At 50.9% G+C, this 22761-nt stretch overlaps 2 protein-coding genes across 2 annotated transcripts; both read left to right on the top strand.

The window, feature by feature from the left end:
• Positions 1 to 1620, top strand: LOC138994162 (C-C motif chemokine 13-like). The gene is made up of 3 exons (XM_070393864.1): positions 1 to 160; positions 734 to 848; positions 1262 to 1620. The coding sequence occupies exons 1-3, from the start codon at positions 79 to 81 to the stop codon at positions 1464 to 1466; spliced, it is 402 nt and encodes a 133-aa protein (XP_070249965.1). The 5' UTR covers positions 1 to 78; the 3' UTR covers positions 1467 to 1620.
• Positions 1621 to 21019: 19399 nt separating this feature from the next.
• On the top strand, positions 21020 to 22468 carry LOC138995004 (PRAME family member 15-like). The gene has a single exon (XM_070395377.1). It carries the CDS (start codon positions 21020 to 21022, stop codon positions 22466 to 22468), a length of 1449 nt encoding a protein of 482 aa, XP_070251478.1.
• The last annotated feature ends 293 nt before the right edge of the window (positions 22469 to 22761 follow it).

The raw sequence follows: 22761 nt of genomic DNA, 5'->3' as shown, positions 1-22761 counted from the left end.
GCCGAGATAAGAGGCCAAGATAAGCCCAGACGCCAACAACTCTCAGGTGGAAGCTCTTATCCGCACGCAGCCTCCAGCATGAAGGTCTCCGCAGGGCTGCTGTGCCTGCTGCTCGCCGTGGCCGTGGCCGTCCTCAGCGCCGAGGTGGTGGCTCAGCCAGGTAAGCCCCCTTCTCTCCTTCTCTCTGTCCTCTCTCCTTTTGGGAGGTCCTAAGCCAACATGCCCCACCTGCCAGCCGATCAGAGCAGCAGGGGTCCTGGGAGCTTCACATTAACATCCAGTTCTAGAAACAGAAAGCAGAGCCCAGGTGGGGACAAGAGGAGCCCCACTCCCACCCCCTCCCAGCCATGGCCACGCCAGGATGAAAGCCACGCTGCCCACTCCAAATCCAGGGCCTTTTCTCGGGCCCCAGCGGATCTCCCCAAACTCTGCAGACTGGGGGTCATAGCCAGGATGGGTCACTCTGGCCTCAAGGTCAGCCGTGACCTGTCCCCACCATGGAGCTGGGAAAACCAACTGCAAATCTTAAGCCCGCCTCAGGGCCGAGGGCGGGTGGGCAGGACCTGGGATGGGAGAGACCAGGTCTGCCTCCCTGCCCTCCTCCTGGGGGGTGGAGGTGGGGGCGGGGCGAGACCACCTGGCCTCCCTGCTCTCCTCCCCCAGACGCTTCCTGCCAGCCAGGCTGAGAAAACCTCGCACCTCCTGAAGGGCTTCTCCTGTGGCTTTATTCCAGGTGCGCTCCTTACCACGACCACCTGCTGCTTCACGGTGACCAACAAGAAGATCCCTTTGCAGAAGCTCAGGAGCTACCGAGTCACCAGCAGCCATTGTGCCCAGAAAGCTGTCATGTGGGTAGAAAACCCTGCTCACCTCCACACCCGCCTCAGCCTGCCCTTCCCTCCCCCAAGTCCCCCGTCCTCCACCCTCCCCACCCCCGTCCCCAAAGCCCCTGATCCAAAGTTCTGCCCCAGAACACAGACATCAGACTAATTCAGGACCTTGTACTCAGGGGATAAGATCTAACCAGGCTGTGTCATCCAGATCCTCCTGTTATTCATCACAAAAGGCCCCGAGAGAGCCAGTGAGGTGCCACAGCCGGCTCCCTGACGGGCGCGGCTCACACCCTGGGAGGCTCTGGTGGCCAGGCCAGCCTCCCCCAGGGGGGCACAAACAGCGACTGGGTCCAGAGGCCCCTTCCTGCCACACCCTTCCCTCCTCCCAAGTGCTCCCTCGAACTGTGCGGGCGCTTCTCTATCCACAGCTTCAAAACCAAGCTGGCCAAGCACATCTGTGCCGACCCAAAGGAGAAGTGGGTCCAGGACCATATGAAGCACCTGGACCAAAAGTCTCACAGCTGGAGGATGAGGACTCCCCCGGCCCCGCGGACACCACGCCAGAGTGTGGAACGTGAACATGTCTTCTCCTCCAGCGCCCCCTGCACTGATGGCACCGTCATTTCCCAATAGGGAGGCAGAGCTGTTTTGTCTTAAGTAATGTTTAATATTATTTGCATTCTTGCTGGGTTGGGGTCTGTTTTGTATATTGGCCATCTTTTTGTGTGTGTGTTTTATTTTTTAATTGGGGTGACAACGGTTAATAAAATTATATAAGTTTCAGGTGTACAGTTCTATAAGCCATCATCTGTATATTGTGTGTTCACCACCTCAAGTCAAGTCTCCTTCCATCTCATGTATAACCCCTGTACCCTGTCCTACCGCCCCCCCCCGCCCCCGCCCCCCCCCCCCCCCCCCCGTGCTGTGATCACCATGCTGTTGACCGTGTCTATGAGTTTTGTTTGTTTTTGCTTGAGCTTTCTTCTTTAAAGGAAGGCCTTGAGCCCGTTGGTTCCTGTCATGGGCGCCCTTCCTCCTGCGGTAAGCGGCAGGCAGGGTCCCTCTCCTGCCTAACTGCCCAGGGCTGGTGGCTGTGCCTGTGAGAACCACAGGGGTGAAGGGCCAGGGCAGCTAGGGAGGAAGTGCCTGGTGAATGCCAGGTGTTGTTAGCTAAATATGTTACTGTGGAGAAAATGCAATCGTGGGACTGCGGACATTTTGCAGGAAATACATTTTATTTAAAATCTCTAACAGTGGTGTTTTCTTTGAGGGTAACTTCCAATCAGTAGGGGGCTCTCTGAAGTGCAGGTGGATGTAGTGGGCTAGCCTAGGCCAGGGGGGCCCTGACTTACCAGCCCAGACTAGTCTAGAACAATGGCTCCAGTCCCAGCATCAGCTTCTAACTGGTCTCCCTGAACCCATGCCTTCCCAATGGGGAGCAGTCCTCCATCCTGGAGTCATATACACATGATGTGCACCTGACCCCCCTCTCCCCCCAGGGGAAAACCAGCTGACCAGTCCCAGTTAGCACTGAACGTGCCCGAGAAGATGGGACATGATCAACCTCGGAGGATGTAACACGGTCATCGGGAGATTGCTATAGAGAAGGTGCAGGATGGGAAAGAGGGGAGAGGGCCTGGAAGGACTATCCCCATAAGGTCAGAGTTTGGTTCCAGAACGGAGACGTTAGAGATTCCCAAAGGGAAGGTTGCTATGTGGTGAGAGAGGAATCACACTGTGAAGGCGAGGAGTTTGGAGTTAGATCTGAAGGCTGGCGGGTGATGCCCAAGGCTTTGGAGCCAGGGGGAGGCGGGGGGGCGGGGGGGGGGGCTGTCAGGAAGAGTAGCCTGTGGCCGGGGCAGGATGCAATTGGCAAGGGAGCTTGTTCAACGGCCTTTCCTGCACCTCTTTCCCTGAGGTTTTCACCGGCGCGTCAGAGTGGAGCTGAAGGATGCATACATCCTGAGGATGAGCTAGCATGGAAAATTCCATTCCCCCCCTGGCATATCTTGGGGGGCCCCTCTGCTCACCTCTTCCCGTTTCTCCGTTCAGTCATTCTAAGGATGTGTGTGGGTGTGTGGTTCTTTTCTGATCCGCCCACCTCCTGAGCTTGGCGATGGCCCTAACAGCAGACCAATTCTGCCTTAATTATCTGGGTGATCTCCAACAACTCTTTCCACCTCCCTGAACCTCAGTTTTTATGATCATGAAAAGATGTGCCCCGAGTTGGTTAACCAAGACAATATACACCTCAACTGTCAACTACCTCAGTCAAGGTTGTGAGGACCCCGGGGTGCAGCCATGGTACTTGCTCCACCTCACCGGCAGGAGTGCAAAGGAGCACCTGGAGAATGCAGGGCAGAGAGCCACCGGCCCAAGGCCACCCAAGACTAGAGGTTGGCAAATCTGGAATCAGGAACTAGTCGTGACCCCCTCACTCTTCTTCCTGTGCAGTAATACCGGGAGCGTGTCAGCAGTTCCTTCCCCTGGGCATAAAATGCAGTGTTAGGATACAACACTTGGCTCCTCGGAGCGCCAAGAAACTAGTCACTGCAGGACACACCGGTGCAGCCTCCTGGCGCAGGCGAGGACGCGCGGAGCTCCCCCTGGCGCCCACACTCAGCTCTGCACCCAGGTTTTGAAGGCCTTGCTCCCAGGGTTTAGAAACCTTAATCTGGTGGGACATCGCCACCTAGCGTCCGCTATTCGAATTCCAGTAGCGGTTTCTGTTCTCTGGAGGAGGAAGTCGGGAGCGGAGCAGGGAATGGCACTCACATTATTGGACCATCCCGGTGGGAGCAGGAGGAACTGGAGTTTCTGTAACACGGATGCCCCTCTTTCTTCACAAATGTGAAGCAACAATAGGAAGACGGCACGTGCACTAGAAGAGAAACGCAAAAAATGGCTCGCATCTGGTCAACCTGGATTTCTTTTCTCTTTCAACAACAAAAAAAACCACCCTAGCAGATTTGGCTCTGCGGATAGAGCTTCGGCCTGCAGGCCAAAGGGTCCCTGGTTCAGTTCTGGTCAACGGTGCCTATCGGTTGCAGGCTCTTCCCAGGTCAGGGCGCATGCAGGAGACAACCAATCGATGTGTTTCTCTCACATCGATATTTCTCTGTCTTTCCCTTTCTCAATGGAATTAGAGGATTAAAATAACAAACAAAAAACCCTCGCAGGACAGGCTCAGGCTTTGGAACCACCCTGGGGTAGCACTGTCCCACCACCCACCTCGTTCTGTGTTTAGGCAGAGTCTGGACACTGGGGTTCAGATCCTAGCTCCCCACAAACCAGTGGGTGGCCTTGAGCAAAACCACCTGCGCCTCAGCCCTCCCATCTGTAAAATAAACCAGTCTCTAGACCAGCCGTGGGCCGGATCGGGCCGTTTGAAATGAATAAAACTAAAAAAAAAAAAAAAAAAAAAAGACCGTACCATTTTATGTAATGATGTTTACTTTGAATTTATATTAGTTCTCACAAACACTCCATCCATGCTTTTATTCCGGCCCTCTGGTCCAGTTTAAGAACCCATTGTGGCCCTCGAGTCAAAAAGTTTGCCCACCCCTGCTCTAGACTGTTTTCTAAAGGCTCTTCCACTTCTGACATTGGACCACTCCTACGAGGTTCTGCCCCAGTATTTGGGTTCAAGGGCACTGGATCTCATGCTCTGGGGGCCTGGTGAGCCCGGCCCATGAAGGACAACTGTGGTCCAAGAACCTGGGGCAGGATTAGACACCGTTCAAGGAGCCCAGACTGATAGAGCGACAAGGGAAGAGCATCCAGGGACTGGTCAGCTCCTCCGCTGGCTCTCAGAATGCCCTGCTCCCAGTCCTCGGCTCTGTCCTGACCCCCCACCTGACCCTGCCCGTTTGTACACCCCCTCCCACACCCCGCCTTCCAAAGACTTGCATTCCAATCCTGCTCCTTCCTCCTGGTCTTACTGTGTACGAAGTCCCTTTCGTGTATTTAGCATTGGGTCCGTATTCCCTAAACAGCCTTGGGTGTTAGACATTCTCAGTCCCACGTTAATGATGGAGAAACCAGAGTTTGAGAAGTGAAGTGACTTGCCTATGGTTAAGCCAACTCTTACAGCCCCGGGTCCTGACCTCTGCCCTTTATCTGTTACATTGTGGAGGCCAGACCCAGGGCCCCTCCGGACCTCAGGCCTCCAGCTTGGACTAATACCTCCCAGCCCCCTCCATCCGTCAGTCTGCAGGGTCTGGACGAGGCAGGGCCTCCTTTTGCAGGAGCCAGTGGCTCAGCTGCCTGTGGCGACCCAGACTCCTGGTTCTCCTACGGGCCCTGTGCCCCCACCCATTCCTCCTCTTCCAGAAGAATTCTCCCTGGAGCAGGGGAGACGGAGGCAGGGAGTGGAGGGTGCCTGCCCACGTTGCTGCCCTCCCCAAGGTGAAGCTAAGGGACGCCAGCCCCACTTCTCGGCTCCAGCTGTCCCCATCCTGCAGCCACGTCCCCACCTGCGGCAGGCACACCAAGGCCAGGGTGATGAGCTTCATCACGGCTGGCTCGGGTCTCTCCGGAGAGGTCTCACGAGTCTGGTGAAGCAGGTGCTCTTATAGCTGAGCCTTCCCCTGGGGCCAGGGCATTTAGAGAGAGAGCTGGGTGCTCCCAGGTGGGGGAGTCACGGGGAGGAGAGGTGGGTACTCGGGTCCAGTGGCCGTGTTGACCATGCCCCTCCCCACTCCTCCAAGGGATGGATGTGCAAGTGCATGGAAACGCCCCCTCGTGTGGGAGCAGATAAGGATCTTGAAAAAATGTAAGCTGCCCCTCTGAGAAGCTGAGAAGAGTGAGAGGAAGCGGCCTGCTTGTGGCTTCTCCGATCCCACATCTTTTCATCCAGGGATGCAGCCACTGTCCCCAGCTACAGGGCTCTGGACCAGGACTAAGACACATGCGCCTTTGATGCCCATTCTGCCAATCAGCAATTGCATAAACTCACCCTAGTCACCTATCCAGTGCTACGTGCGAATGGTTACATATGCCTCACTGGTGTGTGATAATTAAACAATGTTTGAGCCCTCCCCAGATAGTTCCCATTTCAGTGATCTTAATCACCAGACACTTGGCATCTTGCCCTGTTCCAACAGCCATCAGTTGGACCAGGAAAACCAATGAAATGCACGCCTGACCTCCGGCGGCTGCCCAGTGACTCACACATAAACAGTAAAAGGCACCCGGAGCCAGGACAGCAGTAGATGAGCCGCATGGAGGGTGAGGAGGAGCTCTCCGAAGGCATCAGCGAGGCCTCCCAGGGGAAGGCTCATCAGCAGAGTCTCCCACGGAGGGCAGAATGGGAAGGGGCATGCCAACCGAGGAAGGGGCTGTGTGTGAACAGTGAGCCTCCACGGAGCACCTTCATTCAGAGATGCCAGGGGGAGCTGGAGTGGGGCGGGGGTGGGGGGATAAGGAGAATGACAGGGGTGAGGAAACGGCTGTAAGAGATGCGACGGTACAGCTACAGAGTGGCCAGGTCGTGAAGCCACTGTGCGTAGTGCTTACAATAAGTAGCACGTAGTAGATGCTCAAGAAAGAGGAGCTGGGCCGAATTTGTGGGTTAAAACCATGAGGCCAGCGTGCACTCTATGCTCATCGAGTCTGGGCCCAGCTGATCTGCGCGGCCATGCACTCTCTTAGCTCACAAAGCAGCAGTGGCTTCCCATCGTCAAGTGCACGAAGCTCGAGCTGCTCACTGGTCATTCGTGGCTCCTCCTGGAATATCTCCCTGGGTCCCTGCATGTCTTGATTCCTGAACTTGCCACATGCTTTTCTGTGTCCAGGACTTTGCTTCCACTGTAACCTCCCCCTGCAGGGCCCTCCTCGCTGTCTCCCTCTGTGAACTTTCTGCCCATTTCCAATGCCTTTGTCTCCTCAATGACCCTTCCGCTACTCCCATTCAGCCTCCTTTGAAGAGGCCCCACTCCCTGCCTGGACCTCCCCCATGAAGGTCTCAGATCTCTGCCACCCCTCTGCTCCGTGCATTCTTCAGACGAACACCTGTGTGGGTGTCCTGGCGTGTCAGAGTTGAACGGGCCTAGAAGACCATCCGCCCACAGTGGCTCTGAAAGTGTCCTGGGTGAGCTTTTGAAAGGTGCCTTGGTCTCATTTCAGAACCAGCATCAAAACTTATGTACCACCCTGGGCCAGTGTAGCTCAGCGGTTGAGCATGGACCTATGAAATAGAAAGTCACAGCTCGATTCCCGGTCAGGGCACATGCCCAAGTTGAGAGCTCGATCCCCAGTGGGGGGCGTACAGGAGGCAGCCGATCAATGATTCTCTCTCATCATTCATGTTTCCGTCTCTCTCTTACTCTCTGAAATCAATAAAAATATATTAAAAAGAACAACAACTTATGTCCTATACCTGTAATTCAGGCCCCAGAAGATAAGAATCACGTATCCAGCACATTCTCTTCCTGTTACAGACGGGGGAAATGGTGTCTCAGAAAGCAGAAACTGACTTCCCCAGGTCACACTGAAACGTCATTGCAGAGATGGGACTATGGACACTCAGGCCACCCGGACACCTGACCGCCACCTCCATCAGTTCCCATGCACCCCGCCAGCTGCGGCCCGCCGCCCACAAAGTACTTGCGGTAGTAGACATGACTAGCTGCTGTCACTCTCCTAGTCTCTTCGCATCTGGGCTTATGCTGCACCGTTCCTCCTGATCTGACCAAGACAAATGCCACCTGTAACTTCATCTACACCCTCTGTGCACTGAGGCGGGATTCCACATCTTTCTGCAGACACGCCCTGATCTTCATGGATGATCCTCTCTGTGGCAAAATAACCTCCTCTCTCTGCTTCATCTCAGTGTGAGCTTCTACTCGCCTCCAAAGTCACCTTCCCCCTAAGGCCTCCCCCTTCCTCCAGCCCCCACGCTCCTCTGGGTCCAGGTGCTGTGCTCCTTGCTCGGTGCTTCCTCAGACCCCTTTCCTGTCTGGTCTCTGAGCTCCTGGCTGAACACAGTGCGTGTGATTCTGCTGTTGAATGTGCTGATGAACTAATGAACCAGCCCGTGTCTCAATAGAACCTGAGACTCCAACCTCGTCTGCCCTGTGTCAACAAACAGCAGAAGAACTAAGTCTTCAAACAGGTCCACACACGCTCTCCAGACTCAGAAGCTCCCCTAGGCAGTCCCAGCCCCTGGGGCCATCTTTCCGGTCTGCACGGCCCTGAGTCTAAAAGGCCGCTAGTCCCTTGCGGAAGCGGGTCCATGCCAGGTGAACAGGGGATGGACCAGGCCACCTAAGACACGAGCTTTCGCCAAAGGACTGCACACAGAGCCTTTCTTTCTGGCCTCCACATCTGTATGTCCGGGGCAAGCCTTGTCAACGTCTCACCCCTGTAAGTACGCACGCAGGTAAATGCAGTCTGGCTTTACTAATTCAGGTACGTCAATGGAAAGGCAAGTTGAATTGAAGCCTGTTAGGAAATGAACAGGGTTTTCTTACTTTCAACCATAGATAATTCCTGCTAACAGTGTTATTGGGCTGGAGGTACTTCGAAGATAGGCTTTCGTGGAAAGTTTACTGGGACTGTCATTAGCAGAGCAATTGTGATCATTTCAAAGTCGTTGGAAGCAGATCAACCTCACTGAAGAGAATCAACCGCTCAAAAACACGATAGCAGTCTCCATGCACACGCCAGCAATTGCTGTGCCAATTGGAAACGCGTGGACTCAAACAGCTGCTGTAAATCTTAGTCCCGATGCAGTATCTGATATCCCTCCCAGCCAAAAAAAACACACACTCATTCACTAAGTAAACAGATGTTTAAAGGGTGCCTACTATGGGCCAGGCTCTCTCCAATGTGTTCGGAACCACAATACACAAGGCACTTGCCCTGTAGAGCTAACAACCTGGGAGAGAGACACAGTTTTCAAGCTAATTCTACAAACACTATCATTTCAAATCGTCAATGAAGAGATATAACAAAGGGGTCGGACTAGTGGGGGGAGTCAAGAGATGGCACCTGAGCTGAGACCTGAATGACAGAGAAGACGCCCGGCAGAGAGAACGGTGAGTGCAAAAGCTAACTCGGTCTACACCCGCCTCTGAATAAGACGCAAGGCCAAGATTTCAGTGAAAATGGTTTACTTGGCAGGTGCAGGAAAGATGAGTAAGGGAGCAGGGGAGCAATGTTAATGTCAAGGGGAGCAAGGCTTTGTGATATTCCAAGATGGGGAAGGACTTAAGAAAGGAGATGTCGCCAAAACCGGTTTGGCTCAGTGGATAGAGAGTCGGCCTGCAGACTGAAGGGTCCCAGGTTCGATTCCAGTCAAGGGCATGTACCTGGGTTGCGGGCACATCCCCAGTAGGAGGTGTGCAGGAGGCAGCTGATCGATGTTTCTCTCTCATCGATGTTTCTAACTCTCTATCTCTCTCCCTTCCTCTCTGTAAAAAATCAATAAAATATATATATATATTTTTTAAAAGGAGATGTCAATAAAAGATCATTGAGTCGGCTCCATTGCAGGTGACTGAAATGGCATCTCCCAGGGACACTCTGGGAAACAGGGCAGAGCCCACCCCTGAGTTATCCCACTGAGAAGCAAAGGAACAGGGGTATCTATACTCCAATACCCGCCAGTCCTTGGGCAGGGCGCTCCCTGGCACCGCTGCCCACTGCTCATGGGCAGGGCGTCTTCCATGGCTGAAGCCAGTTGACGGAAGGCCTGGCCGGGGTACGTGAGCTGGGTACTGGCAGCATCTGCTGCATGCAGACAGCAGCCTGGAGTGTTCCAGAAGGAAAGTCAGTGAGAATGGCATATAAAACCTGTGTGGGCATGAGTGTAGCACATGACGTCTATGAGGAAGGCAGGGACCAGCTCATGGGAAGCCTGGCAGGCCACGATGAGCTTAAATTTTAATCTAAGGGCATTGGGAAGACAGCTGGAAAACAGAGAGCAACAGAGAGTGGAGGAGTCCATAGAGCAGCGGTTCTCAACCTGTGGGTCGAGACCCCTTTGGGGGTCGGACGACCCTTTCACAGGGGTCGCCTAAGACCATCGGAAAACACATATATAATTACATATTGTTTTTGTGATTAATCACTATGCTTTAATTATGTTCAACTTGTAATAATGAAATTGGGGGGGTCACCACAACATGAGGAACTGTATTAAAGGGTTGTGGCATTAGGAAGGTTGAGAATCACTGCCATAGAGGAAGTGCTGGTGGATGAGAGGGTGGCTTCCACTGGCACGGGTGTGTGCAAAGGGGATGGACCCAGCTGTGTTGCGACAGGACTGACATGGGTTAGGTGTTGGGGGAGTAAAGGAAACGTGAAGGAGTGGAACTAGCCAACTGCTATGATTCATAATGCTCATAGTCCATGACTTTTTTAAAAAAGCAATCAAGCCGAAACCGGTTTGGCTCAGTGGATAGAGCGTCGGCCTGCGGACTGAAAGGTCCCAGGTTCGATTCCGGTCAAGGGCATGTACCTGGGTTGCGGGCACATCCCCAGTAGGAGATGTGCAGGAGGCAGCTGATCGATGTTTCTCTCTCATCGATGTTTCTAACTCTCTATCTCTCTCCCTTCCTCTCTGTAAAATATCAATAAAATATATAAAGAAAAAAAAAGCAATCAAAACTATCTCTTTTTAAAAGTTCCAGTTCTTTTTAATAATGCCATCAATGCATGTGAACCATCACTCAAAACAAAAGCTAGCGCCTGGACCATCACCTACTTCTAACCTATTTTCCCTCTACACCATTCTCCCCGACTCCTCCAACCCAACGTAGCCAACACCCTGAATTCATGTATTACTAAAATGTATATCTTTTTACTTTATTAAAAGGGCATCATACTATTTATAACTGTAGGGACTTCCTGTTTTGCCCAATAAGTATTTTGTTAACGTACATCCATATGACTGAGCGTCACTGCAATTCATTGTTTTAACGGCTGTGTGATATTCCATCGAGTAAGTATACTACTAATTTATTCATCCACTCCCTCTTGGTGGGCATTTGAGTTTTTCTCCAGATTTCTGTCATCATAAACAGCGCAGCTATGACCATTTTTGTATAAGCAAGACTTCTATTAGGTATATATAAATCTGTGAAATTGCTGGTTTGAGATATTCACTGTTACAAGATAGTTCCATTCATTTTCCAAAGTAGCTACATAAAAATACCAGCAACGCTACAAGGCCCTGTCAATCCACAGTCCCTCCAACACTTGGTATTGTCCAAGTGTCCTTTTTTTTTCTAACCAAATTATTTTGAATTAAGATATCTTCCTCGTCTGGATTTGGGTTTCCCTGACCTAAACATTTCTTCACTGGTCTACCAGCCATAAGGGCTTCCTCTTCTCTGAAATATCTGTTCCTGTTTTTTGCCATTTTTCTTCCGTGTATTTTTGTTTTTCTTATCGACATCATCAGCCTGCTGGGGCTCAAGATCATTTTATGTTCTGAAAAGTCAGCCTTATTTCATTTAGACTTTGGACAATACGAAGTGTCAGTAGCTAAACTCACAGTTCGCTTTGAGACGTGGCCCCTGCCCTCTCTCTCTCTCCATATAATTTCAAGTACTTTGGCACTGCTAGGTTTTATGACATCCAGTTGCCTTTCTGAGTCATTTTGTCCAACGAACAGGATTCCCTCGGACTGTCTTACTCTCCTCAGAGATCTTAACAAGGGGAGTAATGATCATGCCCTTGATTTGGTCTTGACCTTAAGGCTGAGTGTTCATAGCCATGCCTTTAGTTTTGAGCTTTGCCCCTAAAGCTATGCCCTATTTTGAGAATATTTTACAGCCCATAGAGGTTGAAAATGAGAGATGATTGTTCCTTTCAACACAGTAAACCCCAGGATTTCTAGACTTTCTATGTTCCCTTCCAGTTTCTAGGCTTGCAAAGGAGCCGGTTTTTATCTGTCATCACTTTTTTGTTTCTAATGAAATATAGTTAGTTGGGCCGAGCCGGCACGGCCATGGGTGAACCTGAGAGGGGGCGGTGAAAGATTTAGAAAATACAGACAGGCCAAAACCGGTTTGGCTCGGTGGGTAGAGCATCGGCCTGAGGACTGAAGGGTCCCAGGTTCGATTCCGGTCAGGGGCATGTACCTGGGTTGTGGACACTGTAAAGTCCGGGGTGCAAGCCGCTGTCACAAAGAACCAAGAGACGCTTTCTATGCAAACGCAAGGGGTTTATTTAGCTTCCAACATGTTGGGGCCCACAACTCACTCTGAACGTAGCAGAGCAGCGGCCGTGAGCCCCGACTAAGGGTTCAGGCATAGGTTATATACTTTTTCTAGCTAACGGGGGGAGCAAACGGGGGAAGCAAAGGGGTCACTCTTCTGGGAATCTTGGCGCCGTTGTGAATTAATGCCTGTCCACTTTCTTATCAGGTTGCTTGCTTTTCAGTTTACTCCCGGGCTGCAGCCATCTCCGTAACCTCCCTGGCTGCAGCTGTGTCCCATAAAAGTTGATTGTTCCATCTCCCCCTCCTAACCTTCCTGATTGCTCTGGTGCTTGTTAAATGTAACACTCTGGTAACGCTTTGATGCCGTTTGTTCCTTGACCTCTCTGACCTGATTATATTGGCGCCTCTCATTCCCCCCTTTTTCTGTGGACGGTTTCTAATCTTAGAGACCCTCAGGCTCAGCTAAGGCTGAGTACTGTTGCCTGATGATAAGGAAAGAAACTATTTTAGCTTTAGCAACTTCTATTGAAATAGGATTTTTCTTCTTAAAATTTCTCCATGGCTATTAAAAAGCCAAATTAAGATTAATTTATCTACTGTCCTGATGTTTGTATAAACACAACAAGAATGGTAACTGACTACCTTTGCTGGAATTTCATGGTTGAATTTTAATGTGCCCCGTAGGGCTAGGAAGCCATGCCACCCAGCTGCCATCAGGCCCGCCTGCAGTATCTGCTGAGTTAGGTGAATTCTTCACCTGTAGCAATTCCACCTGAGCCCACGCTCCAGGCTTTAAGCCCATCTCAGTAGCCCTCCTACTTGTTGCGGCCCAGAGCGTGTGGGGGCTCCGCAGGAACGTAGAGGCATCCCTACTGCTCCCCTTTTACTCTTACCAACCGCCAGTGATGGTAGGGCATCGGCCTGACACTCCAGCGCCAGCCATCTTCAGGGCTTCCAAGCAGAATACCAGGCTTCCTTCGTGGCATTTTTACTGGCTTCAAGTCTTTAGAGCTTAGACAGGGCTCTTTAAAACATGATACTCCAGTCAAAGTTTTTCGTTAATAAAACCACTATTAGGAACCGGTCTTATTGAATCTATGCAAAGAAATGTATTGCCATGTTAGCATCGCCAAATTTCGGAGGAATTACATAAGAAGAAAGACATACTGATCTACTCTAAGATTTTCTGACTTTCCTTGCCAATTCCTTTTAGTTGTTGGCATTAAACTTTCTTTTTATGTATAACTATGCTTCAGACTTTTTACTCTAAACAGGCTTTTTTTTTTTTTCTCTTTTCAGACTACCCCTGACATGGGCATGGTCATAAAGGCCTGCAAGCAGTACACAGGCTGCCAACTATTAGCTGTCTCTCAACAGAGACCAAAACCTGATGGGCACTGTTCCCTGCCCAGGTGGGCACCTGCCCTCTTGGCAGCTAGGCACCCTTTACTTTTTGGGGCTCACCCCACATAGTACCCTTCCAGGATAGTCAACATACATTTAAACCTGCAAGAGAATTAAAGGTTAATGTGACAATGAAACATAATATAGGCATCATGGCCGCTTTAGGCAGCCACATCTTCTGCTACTAAACATGTGATTCTATAAATTGTCCTTGTCTCTTTGGAGCCATGTCCATGAAGATGCAGGCATTATCTAAGTCTATTCAATGTTACCAGCATCAGGCAGGTCGAGCACGCTGTAGCTTGACGAAGTCTTTCCGGATCATGGATGGGTCCGCTGACCGGACGTGGGTGTGATGGACTCAGGTCACGACGCCGTCTATCTTGAGAGCGGTGGGGGTCGTCAGCACCACGGAGTTGGGTGTAGGGACCTTTCCATTGAGGCTCCAGGAGGTGCCTTTTGCCTGGGTGGCGCCAAGGCGCAGCCAAATGTCCTCGTGCGCCCTCTGGAGCCCTCTCAAGAAAAGAGACAATTATCTTTTTAGTGAACAAGTATCTTTACAGTCTTGGGCTCTTGAGCAGATAACAGGAACATCATCCAAGTCCCCTGATGGGGGCCTGACAGGAACAGATGTGGGGGCCTTTGGCTGGGGGGGTATAAAGTCTCCATTCTTCCTCCCTCGGCACTGCTAAGGGCAGGATCATTGAAGAGGTCTCTTCACCTAGGCAGGGCTGTGCTGAGCCATCTGGGGCAAAAGTGGTTTCTGCTTTCATTTTGGCTAAAAGGTCTCTGCCCATTAGAGGGACCGGGCAATCTGACAAATACAGGAATTCATGAACCACCTGATGGCCGCCTAACTGACATCGGCGGGGGCGGCAGAACAGTCTGCAGCCGTGGTCCCGGTAGCTCCAATAATGGTGACTTCCTGTCCTGAGAGGGGAGCTACCTTCTGAGTAACTACCGAGTGCTCTGCCGCTGTACCAACCATAAAGTTCACAGTCTGGCCCCCGATTTTCATTTCGACCATCGGTTCATGGGGGCCCAGTTGGAAAGAGCCCAGCCTGTCCTAGTCAGAGTCAGCTGTTGCCAGTCCGAGGAGGTCTGCCTCAGGCGGCTCTGGCCAATAGCGGCTGGGTGGTTTGGATGGCCTCGCCAGCTTCTTTTGGCCTGCTCCTGCCCTGCCTGCCTCTCCACTCCTGCTACTAAACCTTACTCTGTCCCTTCTTATACATGCAGAACTGGACCCAAGGCAGCGAGTTTTGAGCAATTTTAAAATTTCTTAACATACATTTTATCATTCATGTTGCAGGGAGGGACCGGGTTAGCTCCTCCTGAATGAAAGAACTAATCAAAATAAGGCTTATTTTCTAACTTCATTTGTCCCTGGGCATGGACAACAAATGACACTAATCAGATTGACATAAACGATTTAACCTTTGTTTAGGGAGGCAAATGCAAAGCATTTACTCCAAATGTCTTTGGTTTAGGGAAAACAGGATTTTTGTTTAGTTTCCCTATTCTACTTGTCCCAGCTTACTGGTCTATCATGCATTCATCTTTCTTTTAACATTTATCTTTTTCTTTTTATTACATACACAATCTTTACAAATTTCATTCTTTTAGGTTAGCCTTCAAACCTTCTTTCTATGTCCTTCAAAAATGCATAACCATGCCTCAGACCTTCCATTAAGTATTTCTTTACCTTCCTCCATCACATCAAAGCTGTACATTCCAGTTAGTTAGAACTCTGAGCCTTAATTAATTTTTAAGGTGACATGTAAGTAATTAACATTCCTCAGATTAGCAATACATTCATCATTTTTTTTTTTTTCTTGGAGATACAAACAAAAATTTCACTAGCTAAACAATTTTAAACAACAAAGACATATACTTAAACAATAAAGACAGATAACATTCCCCATTAAAACTTTGAATCACCACAGCTAGCAATTATCAGTTTGTGAGTATACAGGCCTTGTTGACGTCATCTTGGGATAGCTGTCTGTCTCTCTGTGGTCAGCGACTTCTCGTAAACTTCAAAAATATAAGGCACAATTAACCAATAGATTCAATTCTACCCTCTAGATTTCGTATGAGGCACATTCAGATTAATAATACCTAGATGAACATTTTTTTTTTTTTTTTTTTGTTTGACTCAGTAAATTTTAAGGTCTCAAGTTTCCAGCAGCTATGGAAAACCACACCTGAGGCTGGCAAACAGGCCTGGCCCAGCCCTTGACTTTAAAACCACCATTTTTCTCTCGGGAAAGTCAAGAGGCAAATTTGTAGCTACATAATTTCTTGAGATTCAAATCCAATTATTATTATTAAGGCATGTACTTTGGCAAATTTTGTAACAGAGGCAATCTTACTGAATTTTCTTTTGGAGGCTTGTTGCTAGAACAAGCCTGCATTGCTTCCCTGGGTAAAATTAGCTATTTTCCTTAGGAAATAATCAGTCTTGGGTTTTATTCTGTACATGTGTGAAGAGACTCTAGTTCAAAACTCTATCTAAATGTCCAAAAACAGGACAATTGCGCGCATTAGTTTTAAACCAGCTTTTCTCTTTACATGTGAACAGAAATACCAGACACATTTTAAAACTTTTCAATTACAAGAAGGACTTTTTGTCATCTAGCTGGCGCGATCTCCATGGGAAGAGCCCTGCTCCCGTCCAGAGTAGCCGCGCCGCCCCCAGCTGTCCGGCCCGTGGGCTCCGCGCGGGACCTTTCCCAGACCTTCCCCCGGACCCGACGCCGCCGGGGGCCTCGCTGCTCCGGCCTCTTGCAAGCGACTCGCCGGCCCCGCCCCCCCGCGCTCCACACAAGCCCGGGGCCAACGCCGGCCACCGCCGGCCGCAGCCGCCGCCGCCAGGCTCCGCGAACGAGTCCGCGCCCGGCCCGAGCCCCCCAGCGCCGCCCCCCGAAGGCGCGCCGCCGCCTATGGCGCTGAGCGAGCGCAGGCCCAAGCTGCGGGGCTCGGGCTGCCTGGGCTGCCGCCGCCTCTCCCGGCCTCCGGCCTCTTCCAGGCTGCGCAGCTCGGGCTCCAGCTCCGGCCCAGCACCCGCCGCCGACCGGGCCTCAGCCGCTGCAGCCGAGCTGCCTGGGCCCGTGGCGCGGCCAGGCTCCGGGGCGAGGGCTGCGGTCACCGCGCACCGCGCTCCAGCACACTTGCCCCCTCCCCCCTCCCTCCCCGTCTTTACACTCACATACTTTCACCCGACATTCATTCAGAGTTTAAACAATCCATTCAATTCTTAACAACTTCCCAATTTCTGAGGGAGCTCTAAAGCCTCCGCAATCTCCTTGAACTGATCAATCACAATACCCAAAGGAGCAGTCTGAGTCCATTCCACAGCGTCCATCCAGGAGGAGCAGAGGGTAGAGGGAGGGAGCAGAGGGTGGAGGAGAGAACACACACACACCAACACACCAACACACCAACGACAAGAAACAAAGAACAAAAGACAAAGACAGACACAACGCGTTGAGACAAAAATCGAAGGATCCAAAAAGAAGGTTTTACAGAACCAATTGACCTAGCTGGCAACAGAACTACAGAACCAGAATCAGAATCCGTACCTAACTGACGGAACAGACAGGAGTCCACCAGGCGTCCCTGGTCCTCTCCAGACTCCACCAGGGCGTCCCCCGGGGTTGTGGCCTGCGACCTCCCGACACGTCTGTCTGTCGCAGTCGGGGGAGGCTCACGCCCCTCCCCGACAGCCACCCGACCAAACAGATTTGCCAGCTCTAACTAAATTTGTGTTTCCAATATCTAAGCGATCGCTATTCAGAAAGGCGCCGTCACTTACCCCAAGAAGCGTCTGTTGGAACCCAGAGGCGGCTGCAACAAATACCTCGCTGCGTGCCCGGCGACAAGTGGGGGAGAGCCTCCTGCCTTAAATAGGGGGTCCCTCTCCTCCCCGCAGGGGGAGAGCCTCCAGCCCTAAATAAGGGGTCCCTCTCACCCCCGCCGGTATCTCGGTGGAACCTCCAAATGTAAAGTCCGGGGTGCAAGCCGCTGTCACAAAGAACCAAGAGACGCTTTCTATGCAAACGCAAGGGGTTTATTTAGCTTCCAACATGTTGGGGCCCACAACTCACTCTGAACGTAGCAGAGCAGCGGCCGTGAGCCCCGACTAAGGGTTCAGGCATAGGTTATATACTTTTTCTAGCTAACGGGGGGAGCAAACGGGGGAAGCAAAGGGGTCACTCTTCTGGGAATCTTGGCGCCGTTGTGAATTAATGCCTGTCCACTTTCTTATCAGGTTGCTTGCTTTTCAGTTTACTCCCGGGCTGCAGCCATCTCCGTAACCTCCCTGGCTGCAGCTGTGTCCCATAAAAGTTGATTGTTCCATCTCCCCCTCCTAACCTTCCTGATTGCTCTGGTGCTTGTTAAATGTAACACTCTGGTAACGCTTTGATGCCGTTTGTTCCTTGACCTCTCTGACCTGATTATATTGGCGCCTCTCAGACACATCCCCAGTGGGAGATGTGTGGGAGGCAGCTGATTGATGTTTCTCTCTCATCGATATTTCTAACTCTCTATCCCTCTCCCTTCCTCTCTGTAAAAAATCAATAAAAAAAAAATAGAAAATACAGACAAGAAAAGAAAGCTGGGCGCTAGGTGGGAGGCTGCCCTCTCTGATGGCAAGACAGCGCCCAGGCCTGCAAGCTGAGTCTTTATTTCATAGCCAGATTCCACCAGGCAAAGTAAGGGCGTGGTCAAGATGTTTACAACGTTCTCGTGGGTTTCCAATCTACTCAATTACATGCACTTGATCAAGCTTTGTTTACTTGCTGCACCTCCCGCAGCCTGTATCACTCAGCCACATGGGACCACAGGTTCGGACCATAAGGTCGAGCTTACAACTGTGGCCTTTGGCTATAACTGTGCTGGGACTTGCACGTGGCTTTGCCACGGGAGGATCGTGCCCTCTCACTAGTCCCAGGCTTGAACCTGTCCAAACAATATAGCCGCTCTCCACAGTTAGTAACAACTAACTCACATTAACAATATTCTGTTTCAAAACTACTTCTCCCAAAGCCATAAATTCAATAGGTATATTTTCTGCCTTCTAAAGCAAGCAGGTCAAACTCAAAGGCTAACACAGGCCAAATAAACAAGGTTTAAGTTTATGTGGGCCGCAAAAAAACAAAAGCTTCTATTTTCATAGCAACGTAGGATTATTTCAATAGTGACATGCTGAATACAAAGGGCTGAAATAAGTGAGTAATCATTAACATAAAATAGAACATTTTAATAAAAATTAATATTTTTTCTTGAACATTAACTTACCAGACACTGGGTTAACTGCACAAATTAATAAGCGTAACGCAAATAAACCTGTTTTTCTTGTTCTCCGAAAGCGAAATATTTCCTGCTGCGCACACCAACCAAGTCAGTCCAAGACTGATGACGTGGCCATCGGCTGCTAAAATATTCGCTGCTAGTATTAGTAGAGAGAAATGGTGCGCCTGCACGTAAGGCACGTAGGGAAATGAATGCAACATGATTATACTGTAGTAATCAGTCACCAGTGAACAGTGTAGCTCGTTATTAATAATTATGTATAATAGGATATTGTCAAAATTAAGTAACGAAATTTTTATTAAAACGTTTCTTACATACCATTATATTGGCTGGGCCGCAAAAATATTCGTTGTGGGCCGCATGTGGCCCACAGGCCCCGAGTAGTCGGACACGCTTGCACTAAAGGCTCCCGTGGTTTCCACTGTATCATTGTTCTCACCAGACTTAGTGCATTTTCCGCCTGAAGAATCGCCTCTTCTATTTGGCCACCTTGAAGTCGGCCTTCTAATTTTCTAACATCTGGTTTTGCTTTAACCATATCCAGCTTCCCATTTGGAATCTCTTCTGTTTACTTCCTATATGCGGCACTTTTATTTTTTTAATTATTGATTTTTTACAGAGAGGAAGGGAGAGGAATAGAGAGTTAGAAACATCGATGAGAGAGAAACATCGATCAGCTGCCTCCCGCACACCTCCCGCTGGGGATGTGCCCGCAACCAAGGTACATGCCCTTGACCGGAATCGAACCTGGGACCCTTGAGTCCGCAGGCCGACGCTCTATCCGCTGAGCCAAACCAGTTAGGGCTATATGCGGCACTTTTAGACTTGCTCAAGAACATCAAGAATCTTTGTGTACAATATGCTTAGCCCAGCCGTGGGCAAACTACCGCCCGCGGGCCGGATCCGGCCTGTTTGAAATGAATAAAACTAAAAAAAAAAAAGACCGTACCCTTTTATGTAATGATGTTTACTTTGAATTTATATTAGTTCACACAAACACTCCATCCATGCTTTTGTTCCGGCCCTCCGGTCCAGTTTAAGAACCCATTGTGGCCCTCGAGTCAAAAAGTTTGCCCACCCCTGGCTTAGCCTCTCCTGTGGATTCTCACATGCAGCCCGTCCCGGAAGGCCGGTGGTCTTCTTCAGCAAGCCCGCCATGACAGCGCCGATGAGCCGAGTATTTTTAGTCTAAGTGCGTCCTCTTGCCATAGTTGCTTCTCCCCTTGTTATCCGTGAGCCCCCGGGGGGCCCCTTAGCAGCTGAGGTACTGAGCGCTTATCAACAACAGATGAGATAACAACATCCTGACACAACTTACATCAGTCTTCTATATCAAAACAACTTCCTGTCTGTTTTTTAAAAAATTTAAATATTTTTATTGATTTCAGAGAGGAAGGGAGGAGAGGGAGATAGAAACATCAATGATGAGAGAGAATCATTGATTAGTTGCTTCCTGCACCCCCTCCCATCCCCTACTGGGGATGGAGCCCACAACCCAGGCATGTGCCCTGACCAAGAAATGAACCTTGATCTCCTGGATCATAGGTCAACCCTCAACCACACCTGTTGGGCAAAATAACTTCCCTTCTAAAACATTTTCTTGTCTTTGCATAAACAGGATTAAAACAGCTTCACTTAAGTCATAAACAAATGGATTTAAAATCATATCAAACCAATACTCGGCAGAAACCGAAGCCCTCAGCCTGACAACCCAGGAGACTCTGAATGTGGCCAACAACCCTGTGAGCTCGGAAGCAGGTCCTTCCCCAGTCGAGCCTCAGATGACACCAAGGCCCCAGCTGACACCCTGACTGCAGCTTGTGAGACGCTGAAGCGGAGGCCTCAGCTCTGTTGTGCCCTGACTCCTCACTCACAGAGACCGAGACAACAAATGTGTGTTGTTTGAAACCACTCCATTTGTGGCAATATTTCACAGGGATTCATAACATGCCCCTTGTGTTTGGAGGGTTGGGGGTCCCTTAAAACCACTCTCAGGAGAGTCCTCCAGCTCTGCAGTCAATGCCGTGGTTCTCCACCAGGTCTCAGATCTGAGCCCCATCAAACCAGGTCACAACAGAAAAGCAATAATCCCTTTAGAATAAAGGGATAGAGACGGACACTTCTGATTGGATGTTAGCACTTGAGAAGGTGTATAAAAACGTCAGGCACTAGAGGAGAGATTCAGAGTCCTCCAGCTCTGCAGTCAGTGCGGTGGTTCTCCAGGTCTGAGATCCGAGCCACAGCCTACCGGTCACAGCAGACGATTCTGCAGGATTCCTTTCTGAGCACCTTGAAGATGAGCAGGCAGACCCCACCCACACTCCTGCAGCTGGCAGGGGAGAGCCTGCTGAGGGACCAGGCCTCAGCCATCACAGCTCCGGACTACCTGCCGGCTGCTCTCTTCCCGCCGCTGTTCATTCAGGCGTACCGTAGGAGAATCCGGGAGCCCCTGAAGGCGATGGTGCACGCCTGGCCCTTCACTGTGCTCCCTCTGGGGAACCTGATGAAGCTGCCTGAGGTGATAGTCTTAAAAGCCGTGTTGGATGGGCTTGACGTTCTGCTTGCCCAGGAGGTTAGGCCCAGGAGGTGGAAACTGCGGGTGCTGGATTTCAGGGACACGGGTGCCAACTTCTGGAGAATGTGGTGTGGAGACAGCACCCCGAAGTGCTCACCTAGGGGACCAGTGACTGTGCACAGCTCCAGCCCCAACATGGAGCATCCCTTGGCTCCCTTGGAGGTGTTCCTAGACCTTAACTTCAATGCAAGGGATGCGGATGAGTTTCTCATGTACATCATCCAATGGGCCAAGGAGAGGGAAGGGTTGCTACACCTGTGCTGCAAGGCGGTGAGGATTTCTGAGATGCCCCTCCAGAGGGTCAGGAGGGTCCTAGATAGGGTGCAGCTGGACTGCATCCAGGAAGTGGAAGTGAACTGCACCTGGGACCTGCCCACCCTGGGGACGTTTGCTCTCCACCTGGGTCAGATGAGTAACCTGCAGAGACTCTCTCTCTCCTACATCGATGTGTTGGCTGAGGAGGAGGAGGAGTACTGGGAGGAGGAAGAGGATTGGGACAGGAAACAGCAGGAGGAGCAGCGGTCCTTTTCCCAATTCCTCTCTCAGATGCTCAGGCTGCGGCACCTCCGGGACCTCAACATGGATTGTCCCTCCTTCCTCCAAGGCCGTCTGGACCAGATGCTCAGGTGCCTGCAGACCCCCTTGGACAAACTCTCCATGGAAAATTGCCAGAGGCTGACGCATTCAGACCTGACACACCTGTTCCAGTGCCCAAACCTCAGGCAGCTGAAGTCCCTGCATCTGTTTCGCCTCAGCCTCGCGGATTTTAGTCTTGAGCCCCTCCGAGCTCTGCTGGAGGCAGCGGCACCCACCCTCCAGGACCTGTGCCTGGATAACTGTGGGATGGCGGACTCCCAAGTCGAGGCCATCCTGCCTGTCCTGAGCCGCTGTCACCAGCTCAGGGAGTTCACCATCTCGAAGAACAACTTTTCCGTGGCCACCGTGGAGAAGCTGCTGCGTCACACAGCCGGGCTGTGCAGTTTAGAGTTCGAGCTGTACCCCGTCCCTCGTGAGTGTTACGGGATCCAGGGAACCGTCAACCAGGAGAGACTTGCCAGGATCCGGGCTGAGCTCATGGGGATACTGAGGGAGTTAGGACAGCCCAGTACCATCTGTCTTGCCACCAAGCACTTTGGCAATAGTGAGTTTTATATTGTGGCATTTTCATGACATGGAGCCCGTGATGTGACCCTGTAGTGACCCTGCTCACTGGGTGCACCCAGCAAAGGCTTCTTTCTGGGCTTTTGGAAGCTGAAACCTGGGGCCGGGGTGCATTATGCAGGGGGCACCCACGTTTCAGGTTCATGCTCAGTGTGCATGGGGAAAGGGAGGGACTCAGCCCGGGAACAGGATGGCAGGGGCAAACGTTGGGGAGTTCATGAGACCTCAAAGGCAAAGTGTCCTACAATCAGAAACATGAATCTGATTTGCTTGGGGAGGGGGCAAGATTTGGGTTCGAGGTG

Source organism: Myotis yumanensis, unplaced genomic scaffold (genome assembly GCF_028538775.1).
Source record: "Myotis yumanensis isolate MYYU_CA2020_CCGP unplaced genomic scaffold, mMyoYum1.0.hap1 SCAF_16, whole genome shotgun sequence".
NCBI classification, from domain to species: Eukaryota; Metazoa; Chordata; class Mammalia; order Chiroptera; family Vespertilionidae; genus Myotis; species Myotis yumanensis.
This window is presented reverse-complemented; position numbering and strand designations above follow the sequence as displayed.